Raw genomic sequence first — 11,910 nt, forward strand, 5'->3', positions numbered from 1 at the left:
TAAAATTTTTTGACTAAGTCAACCCAAAGATTTCGAAATTTATGAGTAAAATAAGGAAAAGATATTTTTTGGTTTTTTTGAATTTAATGAGGAAAGAGAAAAATCACAAAATGACTCAAAACATGAAAAATTAAGATCAAAACAAGGAAAATATGCAAGAACACTATGAGTGTCAAGATGAACACCAAAAACACTTTGAAGATCATGATGAACATCAAGAACTTATTTTTGAAAAATTTTCAAGAAAAGAAAAACATGCAAGATACCAAACTTAGAAAATTTTTATGTTTAGACACTATGAATGCAAAAATACATATGAAAAACAACAAAAGACACAAAACAAGAAAATATGAAGATCAAACAAGAAGACTTACCAAGAACAACTTGAAGATCATGAAGAACACATGCATAAATTTTCGAAAATTTTTTGAAAATTAAAAAGATGCAATTGACACCAAACTTAAAACTTGACTCTATACTCAAACAAGAAACACAAAAATATTTTTGATTTTATGATTTTATTAATTTTTTTTTTGGATTTTTCAAAAATTATTATGGAAAAACGAAAAAGAAGAAAAAATTTTTGAAAGATTTTTGAAAACTTTTTGAAAATAAAATAAAGGTTGAAACAAGAAGAAAATTACCTAATCTGAGCAACAAGATGAACCGTCAGTTGTCTAAACTCGAACAATCTCCGGCAACAGCGCCAAAAACTTGGTGCACGAAATTGTGATCTCAATGGCGCCAAAAACTTGGTACGCACAATTGTAATCTCAACACTTTTTCACAACTTCGCACAACTAACTGATAAACCCCATTTGTAGGGTTTATCTTGTATTGATTTTAGGAGATTTTATAACCTTTTACCCACATTTATCCATTGAAATAGCATGATTTTATAACTTCTCCTTTAATTGTGCTTAAGAGTGAAAACATGCTTTTTAGGCCTTAAAATAACTAAATCTAATTCTCTTTGATTCCATTAGATGCCTTGATATGTTTGTTAAGTGGTTTAAGGTTTAGGAGGCAAAGATTGGATCAAGGGAATGAAGAAAGAAGCATGAAAAGTTGGAGAACTCATGAAGAAATAAAAGAACCGGAAAGCTGTCAAGCCGACCTCTTCGCACTTACATGACCATAACTTGAGCTACAGAGATCCAAATGATGCGGTTCCAGTTGGGTTGGAAAGCTAACATCTGGGGCTTCGAAACGATATAAGATTTACCATAGTTGCTACACGTATGGTGGCGCGCACGTGCATAGTACACGCACGCGCCGTTGCTGCCACCTAGTCCACTTAAAGCAAAACGTGGCCAGCGATTTTAGAAGCCTTGTGGGCCCAATCCAACTCATTTCTGATGCTATTTAAGCCAAGGATTAAAGAGAAATCAACTTAACTTTTAACCATTAGTCTAGTTTAGTAGTTAGAGTTAGTTTCTAGAGAGAGAAGCTCTCTCTTCTCTCTAGAATTAGGATTAGGATTAGGTTTGGTTCTTAGATCTAGATTTTAATCTTTGCTTTCTTCTACTTCTACATCTCAATTTCTTGTAGTTACATTCATTCTTCTTCCACTCTTTTGTTGTAATTTCCTTTATGTTGTTCTTATATTTTGTTGTAGATCTAGTATTGTTCCTTCTACATTCTTCCAATTCAATAAGAGGTAATTCATACTAAATGTGTCTTCTTTGCTTTTCTATTGTTGATCCCTTGTTTTTGTAGTTGTAGATTCCTTTAATTCTTGCATTTAATAATGATTACTTCTATTGCACTTTATGTGTTTGTTGAAATGTCTCTTTTAGTTTTAGTGTAGATTTTGTTCCTCTTGGCCTAGGTAGAGTAATTAGTGACACTTGAGTTATCTAATTCCTTTGTTGATTGATAATTGGAGAGATTGCTAATTGGTTTGGAGTACACTAAAGCTAGTCTTTCCTTGGGAGTTGGCTAGGACTTGTGGCTCAAGTCAATTCATCCACTTGACTTTCCTTTCTTTAGTAAGGGTTAACTAAGTGGTAGCAATGAACAATTCTCATCACAATTGAGAAGGATAACTAGGATAGGACTTCTAGTTCTCATATCTTGCCAAGAGCTTTGTTAGTTGTTAGTTTATTTTCTTTGCCATTTATATTTCTTGTCTAAAATCTCAAAAACCCCAAAATAACTCACAACCAATAACAAGACACTTTATTGTAATTCCTAGGGAGAACGACCCGAGGTTTCAATACTTCGGTTATTAATTTTAGGGGTTTGTACTAGTGACAAAAAATCTTTTGTAAGAAAGGATTTTTGATTGGTTTGGAAACTATACTTGCAACGAGAATTCATTTATGAAATTCTATACCGTCAAAAATCCAATCATCACTAACCAGCAAGTGCACTGGGTCGTCCAAGTAATAAACCTTACGTGAGTAAGGGTCGATCCCACGGAGATTGTCGGCTTGAAGCAAGCTATGGTCATCTTGTAAATCTCAGTCAAGCGGATTTAAATGGTTATGGAGTTTTAATAATTAAAATATAAATAAACAAAAAATAAAGATAGAGATACTTATGTAATTCATTGGTGGGAATTTCAGATAAGCGTATGGAGATGCGTTATTCCTTCTGAATCTCTGCTTTCCTACTATCTTCATCCAATCCTTCATACTCCTTTCCATGGCAAGCTGTATGTTGGGTGTCACTGTTGTCAATGGCTACTTCCCGTCCTCTCAGTGAAAGTGGCCCTCTACGGTTTCTGTACGGCTAATCAACTGTCGGATTGCTCGTCTCGGATGAAAAATACCATGCACAGATATCGTATGGCTAATCAGCTGTTGGTTCTCGATCGTGTAGGAATAGGATTTACTATCCTTTTGCGTCTGTCACCATGCCCTACAGTCGCGAGTTTGAAACCCGTCACAGTCATCCCATCCCAGATCCTACTCGGAATACCACAGACAAGGTTTAGACTTTCCGGATCTCAAGAATGCTGTCAATGGATTCTAGCCTATACCACGAAGGTTCTAATCTCAGATTCAGATGCCCCATTGTCAGAAGGGAGTCGATGTGAATCGTTGATTAGAAACCCAAGAGATATACATTCAAGCTTATTTCCATGTAGAACGGAAGTGGTTGTCAATCACGCGTTCATAAGTGAGAATGGTGATGAGTGTCACATAATCATCACATTCATCATGTTCTTATGTGCGAATGAATATATTAGAATAAGAATAAGCATGAATTGAATAGAAAAATAATAGTACTTTGCATTAATACTCGAGGAGTAGCAGAGCTCCACACCTTAATCTATGGTGTGTAGAAACTCCATCGTTGAAAATACATAAGTGAAAAGAGGGTAGGCATGGCCGAATAGCCAGCCCCCAAAACGTGATCAAGAGATCAAAAGTGATCCAAAGATAGTCTAAAAAATGATCTAAAGATGTCTAATACAATAGTAAAAAGTTCTATTTATACTAAACTAGTTACTAGGGTTACAGAAACAAGTAAATGATGCAGAAATCCACTTCCAGGCCCACTTGGTGTGTGCTTGGGCTGAGTATTGAAGCTTTCACGTGTAGAGACTTCTCTTAGAGTTAAACATCAGTTTGTAACTTGTTTCTGGCGTTTGACTCTGGCTTGCAACTTGTTTCTGGCGTTTAACGCTAGAATAGGGCAGAAAGCTGACGTTGAATGCCAGTTTGCGTCATCTAAACTCGGGCAAAGTATGGACTATTATATATTGCTAGAAAGCCCTGGATGTCTACTTTTCAACGCGATTGAGAGCGCGTCATTTGGGTTTCTATAGCTTTAAAAATTCCATTTCGAGTGCAGGGAGGTCAGAATCCAACAGCATCAGCAGTCCTTTTTCACCCTCTGAATCAGATTTTTGCTCAGGTCCCTCAATTTCAGCCAAAAAATACCTGAAATCACAGAAAAACACACAAACTCATAGTAAAGTCCAGAAATGTGAATTTTGCTTAAAAACTAATAAAAATATACTAAAAAGTGAATAAAACATACTAAAAACTATATAAAAATAATGCCAAAAAGCGTATAAATTATCCGCTCATCAACAACCAAACACGTATTTGCTCTGACTCATCACACACAAGAGCAGAAGCAAGGACAACTGTGCGGTTATGGTTATTAATACCCGAAAAAACGAGAAGTGGACAATGATATTATTTTCTTTTTGTAAGTAGCGTCAAAAGACAATACATCACCAAACAATTGATAATCAGTTGGCTTATTCCATCACACCAAAATAAATTTTTTATTGAGTGAAACCTATCAACATCATATCTAACCATGACTGGGTCAATGGACTTCATCTTCCTCATAAATTGAAAAGCTGCACTAGCACACCCTTCAACCGTCGATGTTGCTGTGCGACTTGATTGTACAAGTTCCTGGACAAAAAGAAAATATTGTTGTGACCACCAGATTTGCTTGAGAGTGCTGCAAAAATATGTGTAGTGCCTAATCAACCCTTCCTCAATATATTTATTTGCTCAATGTCTGCAGCAGATATTTTTCTTTGGCCAGGAAGCATTGCAGTAACAATTGGAGAAAGAAGGTCCTGATTGTGCAAATCAGAAAATTCTAAAACAATCTAGCGACCACTAACATGCTATGATGTACGGACACTGACACGGACACGGGACACACACGACACGGGATACACCGACACGCAAATTTTAAAATCTTACATGACATGGATACACACATAAATATAAAATATAAAGTATTTTTTAGATAAATCATACTAGTATTTTGATATTTTATTGATATTAAAATATAAATTAAAATTTTTAATATCTTATTTTAATTATATCAAGTATTTAAAATATTTTTTGTTTTAATAAATAATAATATATACTATATTTAAATTTATTTTAAAAATATATGTTAAGAATAAGACTGGACACTCGGATACGTGATGGTATTTTGGTGTGTCCATGCGTGTCCAGAGAATAATTTTTTATTTTTTATTAAGACACGGTTGAACACAACAGACACACGTGTCAGACGAGTGTCTGTGAGTGTTGTGTCCAAATATGTCCAACGCGCGGATACGGCAACTCATCGAATTATCCATGCTTCATAACTAACACGTAATGACACCTAAACCTTTGCCTTGCAGCCATACCTAGTTTTAGCTCTAGGCTCTTGTTTTTTGGTCTGCATATTATCTGTCTTTTTTCGTCGGAAGCCCATGCGACAACAAACAAAATTATGTCGATCAATTATCTTATTGTGCTTTCGCGTCTTATTTTTTCGACTATTAAATCCTTTTGACTTGGCAAATGTATTGTAGAAATAAAAAATCACTCTTAAATAACTGAAATAATACCTTTTTATATCAACATCTACAATATTCAATAACTCAGTCTTTCCTATGTCTTTCCACCCATCAATCTTATAGGATTTATCCAATTGATCAAAATGAGCACTTTCATTGAAGCAACAATTTCTACATTTGCCAAGTTAGCATCCATGAAGATCTCATCATATTTTTCAATGGATTCTTCGAATTTTCGTAGAATCGGTCAACATTATTGTTGTCATCTACATAATTTTACACGGGCAAATGAATTTAAATTAGGTATTTTATGGGATGATGTAAGAAATCTATCAAAATTAATTCTAAGAGTATGACTTAGGATTTTAAATTAATAAAAAACCTACTTCATTAGATATTGAAATTCAAATTGTTTTTTAATAGAGATTGAGAGATAAGATATATCTCATAAATTTAATAAAAAAACAAGCTTGCAATATTATAAAATATGAAACTTAAGAGATGAAAGATAATTGTGCATTTAATTAATCAAAAATTATGAAATTTAACTTTGCGGGGGAGTCAAATTTAGGATACAACAATTTTTTTTTTATTAAAATAACAAATTCTATTGGGCCATAACTCATATAGCATTAATTACAAAAGAAAATTGATTATAATTGACAAAACATAACACACACTGTTAAATCATATTTAATCGTGATCTAACCGTAAGTTTTAGTTTTTTACCACAATTGGTGAAGAAAAACAAATGACAACCACGGAATTATTCACCTAATAAAGGCATAAAGCTCGTTTTTTTTTTTTTCTGTATTTTCTTTTGGTGCTGGACTACTGGGCATAAAGCCATAAAGCTCGTTTGTATGGGAACAATGCTAGCTAAACAATATTTTTAATAAAAAAATTGTAAAACATTAGCTCAAGACAAAAAATATTGGCATCTTAATATTTTATTATATAGTATTATAAATCTAACAAAAGAGAATTTATGTGTATTTATCTAACATATATTTTAAATTCTTAGAATACTTAAAATTTCATGACACGAATTTTTGTGACAAAAATTTTAAAATTTGATCATTATTTGTTTTGACACTAGTACATTGTTAAACAGATGGATTTAGAAACCAAATCATGCAAAATATTGAACTGAATATGATTATATATAAATACAACTATTCTATATACATAAAAATTAGTGATCGATTAGAATATTAAATACATATTAAAAATATACGAAATAAAATATGTATATACATAAATATACTATATGATTAATTTGGTGGCTATCTTTTGTTTATACATAATGCTTTTTATACTTATAGTACTAACTATATATTTATGACATATATATACATATAATAAAATATGATTATGCTAATGCATTTTTTGTGTGCATACTTTGTGGTAAATAGTTGTACATTTGTGTAATTTTACTAAATTTCCTGTTAAAGGTTAAATTTTTATATGGTTTAATTATCTCGTTGGTTTTTATAATTTTGCAAAATTTTTAATTAAATTTTTATATATTTTTTAATTTGGTTCCTACATCAAATATATATATTTTTTATTAGGTCTCTCTTGACAGTAAGTTTAATTGTATAGAGACTTAATTAAAAAAAAAATAATACAAAAATCCAAATAAAAAAAATATAGAGACTAATTAAAAAAAATTGGTGCAAGAATTCAATTAAAAAATATATATATAAGAACCTAATTAAAAATTTTGTAAAACTATATAAACTAATAAAGTAATTAAACCTTTTTATATTTTATAAAAGCTTTATTATAAAATCCAAAATCAAGCCAATCCAAATTGATTCAGTTTGTTTTAGTTCGATTCTTCAAACAAAATTAAATTATACCAAACTGATGAAATTAAATTTATAATTGGATTTTTTTATAACATTTCTCAATTTTACAGGTTAAAAATTTGAACTTTATTTAAAAATTTTTAATTTAGTAAATTAAAGATTAATTGGTTATAAATTTAAATTTTATTTAAAAATTTATTATTAACCAATAATTACAATCTGCACACAAAAAATTTAAACTCTGGAGATTTATTTAAAAAGACTAATAAACTAATAACCACAACAGAGCAGACCAACTGTCCATTGTTTTTTCAATTCTTGTGTTTATTTTGTGATTTTTAAAAAGGATAATTAAACTTGTCACAAGAAGCTGAAGCCCGACTACTAAACAGCCCAATAGCCTCGTCCTTCTGCTCTCAGACCTTCCCTCCCTCTTTCTCTTCCACTTCCTGTTCCTCATATATAAGCAACCATCTCTAAATTAGGGTTTTATAAACCCTAACCGTAATAACAGTAACCCTTTTCCCCCTCCTACGCTCTACGGAGAGAAACAATGAAGACGATTTTGTCATCGGAAACGATGAACATTCCCGACGGGGTGAGCATCAAGGTCCACGCCAAAGTGATCGAGGTGGAAGGCCCACGTGGCAAGCTTGTGCGCGATTTCAAGCACCTCAACCTTGATTTCCAGCTCATCAAGGACGAGAACGGAAACAAGAAGCTCAAGATCGACGCCTGGTTTGGCTCACGGAAGACCTCCGCCGCCATCAGAACCGCCCTCAGCCACGTCGAGAATCTCATCACCGGCGTCACCAAGGGCTATCGTTACAAGATGAGGTTCGTCTATGCTCACTTTCCGATCAATGCTAGCATCGCTAGTAACAACACCTCCATCGAGATCCGCAACTTCCTTGGCGAGAAGAAGGTTCGTTTCTTTTCTTTTTTAGAACGTGGATTTTTCACCTGCGGTTAGTGCAATTTATGTTAGTTATGGATTTTATTGATAGCATTAAGAGCACTGAATATCAGAATGAATGTCATTTTATAAAGTCGTGCATTTTATTTATTCAATGCGTTTGATTTAATTTTTCAAAAATTTAGAAACTTGAGTTGTGAGACTTGCGACTGATTTTTAGCTACAAATAGTTAAATAATAGGTGCTGATAGCCTGGAATTTGGATTACTCTCTTCATATGACACTGCCATGTTTGATCATGGTTTAAGATACTGTGGTATACAAAAATTTCAGGGTTTATTTGATACTTTCGTTAGTTAATCAATTGTGATAGGTCTTCGTTCTATGGAATAAGCCTTTGGATGAATGTTGAGAATATTAGATACTTGTTTGTTATCAAAGCTTTTGATTTATTATTATTAAGCGTGAAAATGTATTGTTTGTTGTGAAGAAATGTATGTATGTGAATTGCTTTTGCAAATGTGTTAAAAGGTTTTTAAATCAATGAACAAGTTGCTGGTGGAGTGTTTGTTTTTGAATTGGTTAAATTTTATTCAAATGTTAACCAAAATGTCACTCTCTCATTAGCCAAGTCATACTACTTTTCAATGGAGCAATATTACTATTACTATACTATACATTGCTTATTAGTTCTAGTGATGCTTTCCCTCTTTCCCCGGCAAAGGCAGGGGATGCTTTCAAAAAATTCACTTGCTGATATGCTTTTGACACTATCGTTGAAGTTGGTGTCTTTTCATTTTTTGGTTTATTCTTCAGCATTCTGTGTATTCTGCTATTCTGTTATACCTCATGGTCACAAGTGTCAGTAATGGTATTACATGTTTTGGGTAATGCTGTTTTATGTAGTACTGTTGAAGAAAGCTAGGCATCTTGCAATGGATATGCTATGATGTTGTTATTAAAGTGAAATGTCTTTGGCTGCCATACTCTCAGGTGAGGAAAGTGGACATGCTTGAGGGAGTTTCTGTTGTTCGATCTGAAAAGGTCAAGGATGAGTTGATCGTGGATGGAAATGACATTGAGCTTGTTTCGCGCTCTTGTGCCCTCATTAACCAGGTATTCAGTTCTTTTCCTCTATGACTCCTAACTTTGTTCATCTTTTGCCCTTGCTTAGATTGTAATTCTGTTTTTTCCCCTTGTGTTTTTTGGTTTACAACAGAAATGCCATGTCAAAAACAAAGATATTCGGAAGTTCCTTGATGGTATCTATGTTAGCGAGAAGGGGACAATTCTTGATGAGCAGTAAATTGTGGGCAAAGAGGAATTTTGATATTATTTTTGCTTCTCATTTTTCCATATTATTTAACATTCACCCTTTTTTGGTAGTTTATAGAGAGGTCCTTTTGGATTATCCTCTTTAAAATTTACTTTCTATTTCGCTCACCAATGGTCTAATTTTTCACTTTTCGAAATTTGGATCCTCGTTCACCCTACCTGATCTCATTATCTCAAATTCTCAATGTCTCTGGCTTTCAGTCAGATAAATAATGATTTAGCTGGTTTGCAAACCATATAAACGAAGTTAAAGGGCCTCTCTCTAGAGCTCTCTATTATTTTTAGGAGAAATGCAAGTGTTCAATGATGGCCCTTTATATATTTAAGAGACGCGCACCATGTGGCAACAACCGAGTAGTGATAACCCCTTTTGCTTTGTGGCAGGAGATGATTGTTATGTTATGTTTGATTTATTGTTTATCGTTCGTTGTTGCATGTTTTATGCATTTTCATTTTTCAACATTGATGTTGATAGTAAAAGGGACATATCATTAGATATCTTTACGAGGAAATCAAACCATTTCTTCTTTTTTCGTTGTTCACCAAAAAAATTATTTTTTTCTTTTTTACTATTGAAGTACTCCGTGCATCGCACGGGTATGCTGATGCGAATGAAAACCAATTATGATTAAAGGATAATAATAATTTCGAACAGCTTAAATATTGGATTCGTGTAATTAGACTCGGGAGTTAGGTTTAAGATGGTGTGTTATGAACTTATGATCTTAAAATGGAATGTGACATATAATCGTTTTATAAGAAAAATTATTTGCTAAATAATACGCAAAAGGATACAACGAAGAGAGTAATAGAACCATTCAATTAAAAACTATAAATTATGTCATTAAGTTATCGTGTGTACGTGTTGGATATTTATTGATATATTCGTTCAATTAAAAATAGTATAGATTATTATTCGTTAAAACAACAAATATTTTATATAATTAAATTAAAACATTAAAAAAATTAAAAAATTAATTTATGTTTTAATTTCAATAAAATATCAAAATATTATTACAAGTTATCTAAAGAATAGTTTATATTTTATATATATACGTATCTCGTGTCTTATAAGATTTTAAAACTTGTGTGTTAGTGTATTTCATATCGTATTTCGTTCCATGTCAGTCCTAGAAAGGATAAGTGTGAAAGCTTGCTGTGTATCAATCCATTCACGGCATAGAAAGTTATGGAAAATTAAAAAGCCTGCATACGCATACGAATCAATTTGATTAATAAATTTTCAAACACAATCAATATCTATTCGAACCCCTTTTACTTGTAGGAATATATCTTAGATCTGTCAATTGTGTTATGGGCGGAGTCCTACTTGATTTCGAGAAACATTACGTTTTCGTGCTAAATTTTTACATGAAATAAGGACTTGTAATATAATGGACCAAGGTTTTCGAAGACTTCCCTGCACACGACCTTGATAGTTGAATCTATTGACATTGAAGAGTAATCCTTCAATTAATAATCTTAACCATCATCTTTGATTGCCCATATGTAAAAACAGATTTTGGTAAATAGAGTTCAACATATAATAGTCATAGCAAATGAAACACCTAATAAAAATGGTCTCCTTTAAAACCTAACTGAAGTTGTTTAGTGATTGGGAATCATGTTCATGCGTGGAATTACAGCGACCTAGCCTGCATTTTTTCTTTGTTAATATAATGCATTCAACAATATAATTACCTAACCTACGTGAAGGATTACTATGTGTTCATAACACGTAACGGAAGAAAAGAAAGTAATCATAAAGATCTATTTTATGCTTAAACTTTATTCCAATAATAAATATATATTAGATCAGATTTAAATACCTGAATACGCTAGTAAAAATCTTTTTCTCCTTCAATGGTACGAAGGCGCTATGCGTATCCACACCGAGACCAATCTTTGCTGTCAACTCTTTGACCAATGAACATTTGATCTAAATTGAGAAAATTTCTTGCAACTCTTTGCACGCCATAAGATTCTTTTCCAAGAATCAGGCTCACATACGTTTATGTGTGTAGAGGTAAGGGAATAAAATTCTTGTGTTTTACTCTCACGCTTTTCTCTACTCTTAGCATACATATATATAGTATGAGATTGTTATTAATTTTAAATTTGATTCTCTATTCAAATTTAAATCATATCTTGAAATTCTAAATCTGAATCCTTCAAATTTATGAATCATATCATAACTCAATTTGAAAAAGAACCAGTTAGGATCTCATCCAAATTTATAGAATAACTAATTATTCTCAAATCTCATTTAATATTCTCAATTATCATATAATTATTAGGGATAAGTACTTTTTTCGTCCCCAAGATCTGGGGTCGAAATCAATTTCGTCCCAAAGGTTTTTTTTATTAAAATCATCCTAAATCTTTACAAACACATTAAAATCGTCCTTCCCCCCAATTACAAAATTTTTTTGACACAATTGCCCTTGAGGTTGTTACCGGTAGTTTACCTACATAATGATATAGAAAAAAAAATTTTTTTGTAAATAAAAAATGTCACCCCCAAAAGAGAAGCATAACGCGTTTGCTAGGGCTAGGGTTCGAGCGCAGCA

The 11,910-nt window shown here is 32.3% G+C and overlaps 1 protein-coding gene across 1 annotated transcript; it reads left to right on the forward strand.

The window, feature by feature from the left end:
• The first annotated feature begins 7,449 nt into the window (after positions 1-7,449).
• Positions 7,450-9,631, forward strand: LOC130940447 (60S ribosomal protein L9-like). Its single transcript, XM_057868575.1, has 3 exons — positions 7,450-8,014; positions 8,999-9,121; positions 9,225-9,631. The coding sequence occupies exons 1-3, from the start codon at positions 7,643-7,645 to the stop codon at positions 9,309-9,311; spliced, it is 582 nt and encodes a 193-aa protein (XP_057724558.1). The 5' UTR covers positions 7,450-7,642; the 3' UTR covers positions 9,312-9,631.
• The last annotated feature ends 2,279 nt before the right edge of the window (positions 9,632-11,910 follow it).

The sequence above is a fragment of the Arachis stenosperma genome, chromosome 7, assembly GCF_014773155.1.
Source record: "Arachis stenosperma cultivar V10309 chromosome 7, arast.V10309.gnm1.PFL2, whole genome shotgun sequence".
In the NCBI taxonomy this organism is placed as follows: Eukaryota; Viridiplantae; Streptophyta; class Magnoliopsida; order Fabales; family Fabaceae; genus Arachis; species Arachis stenosperma.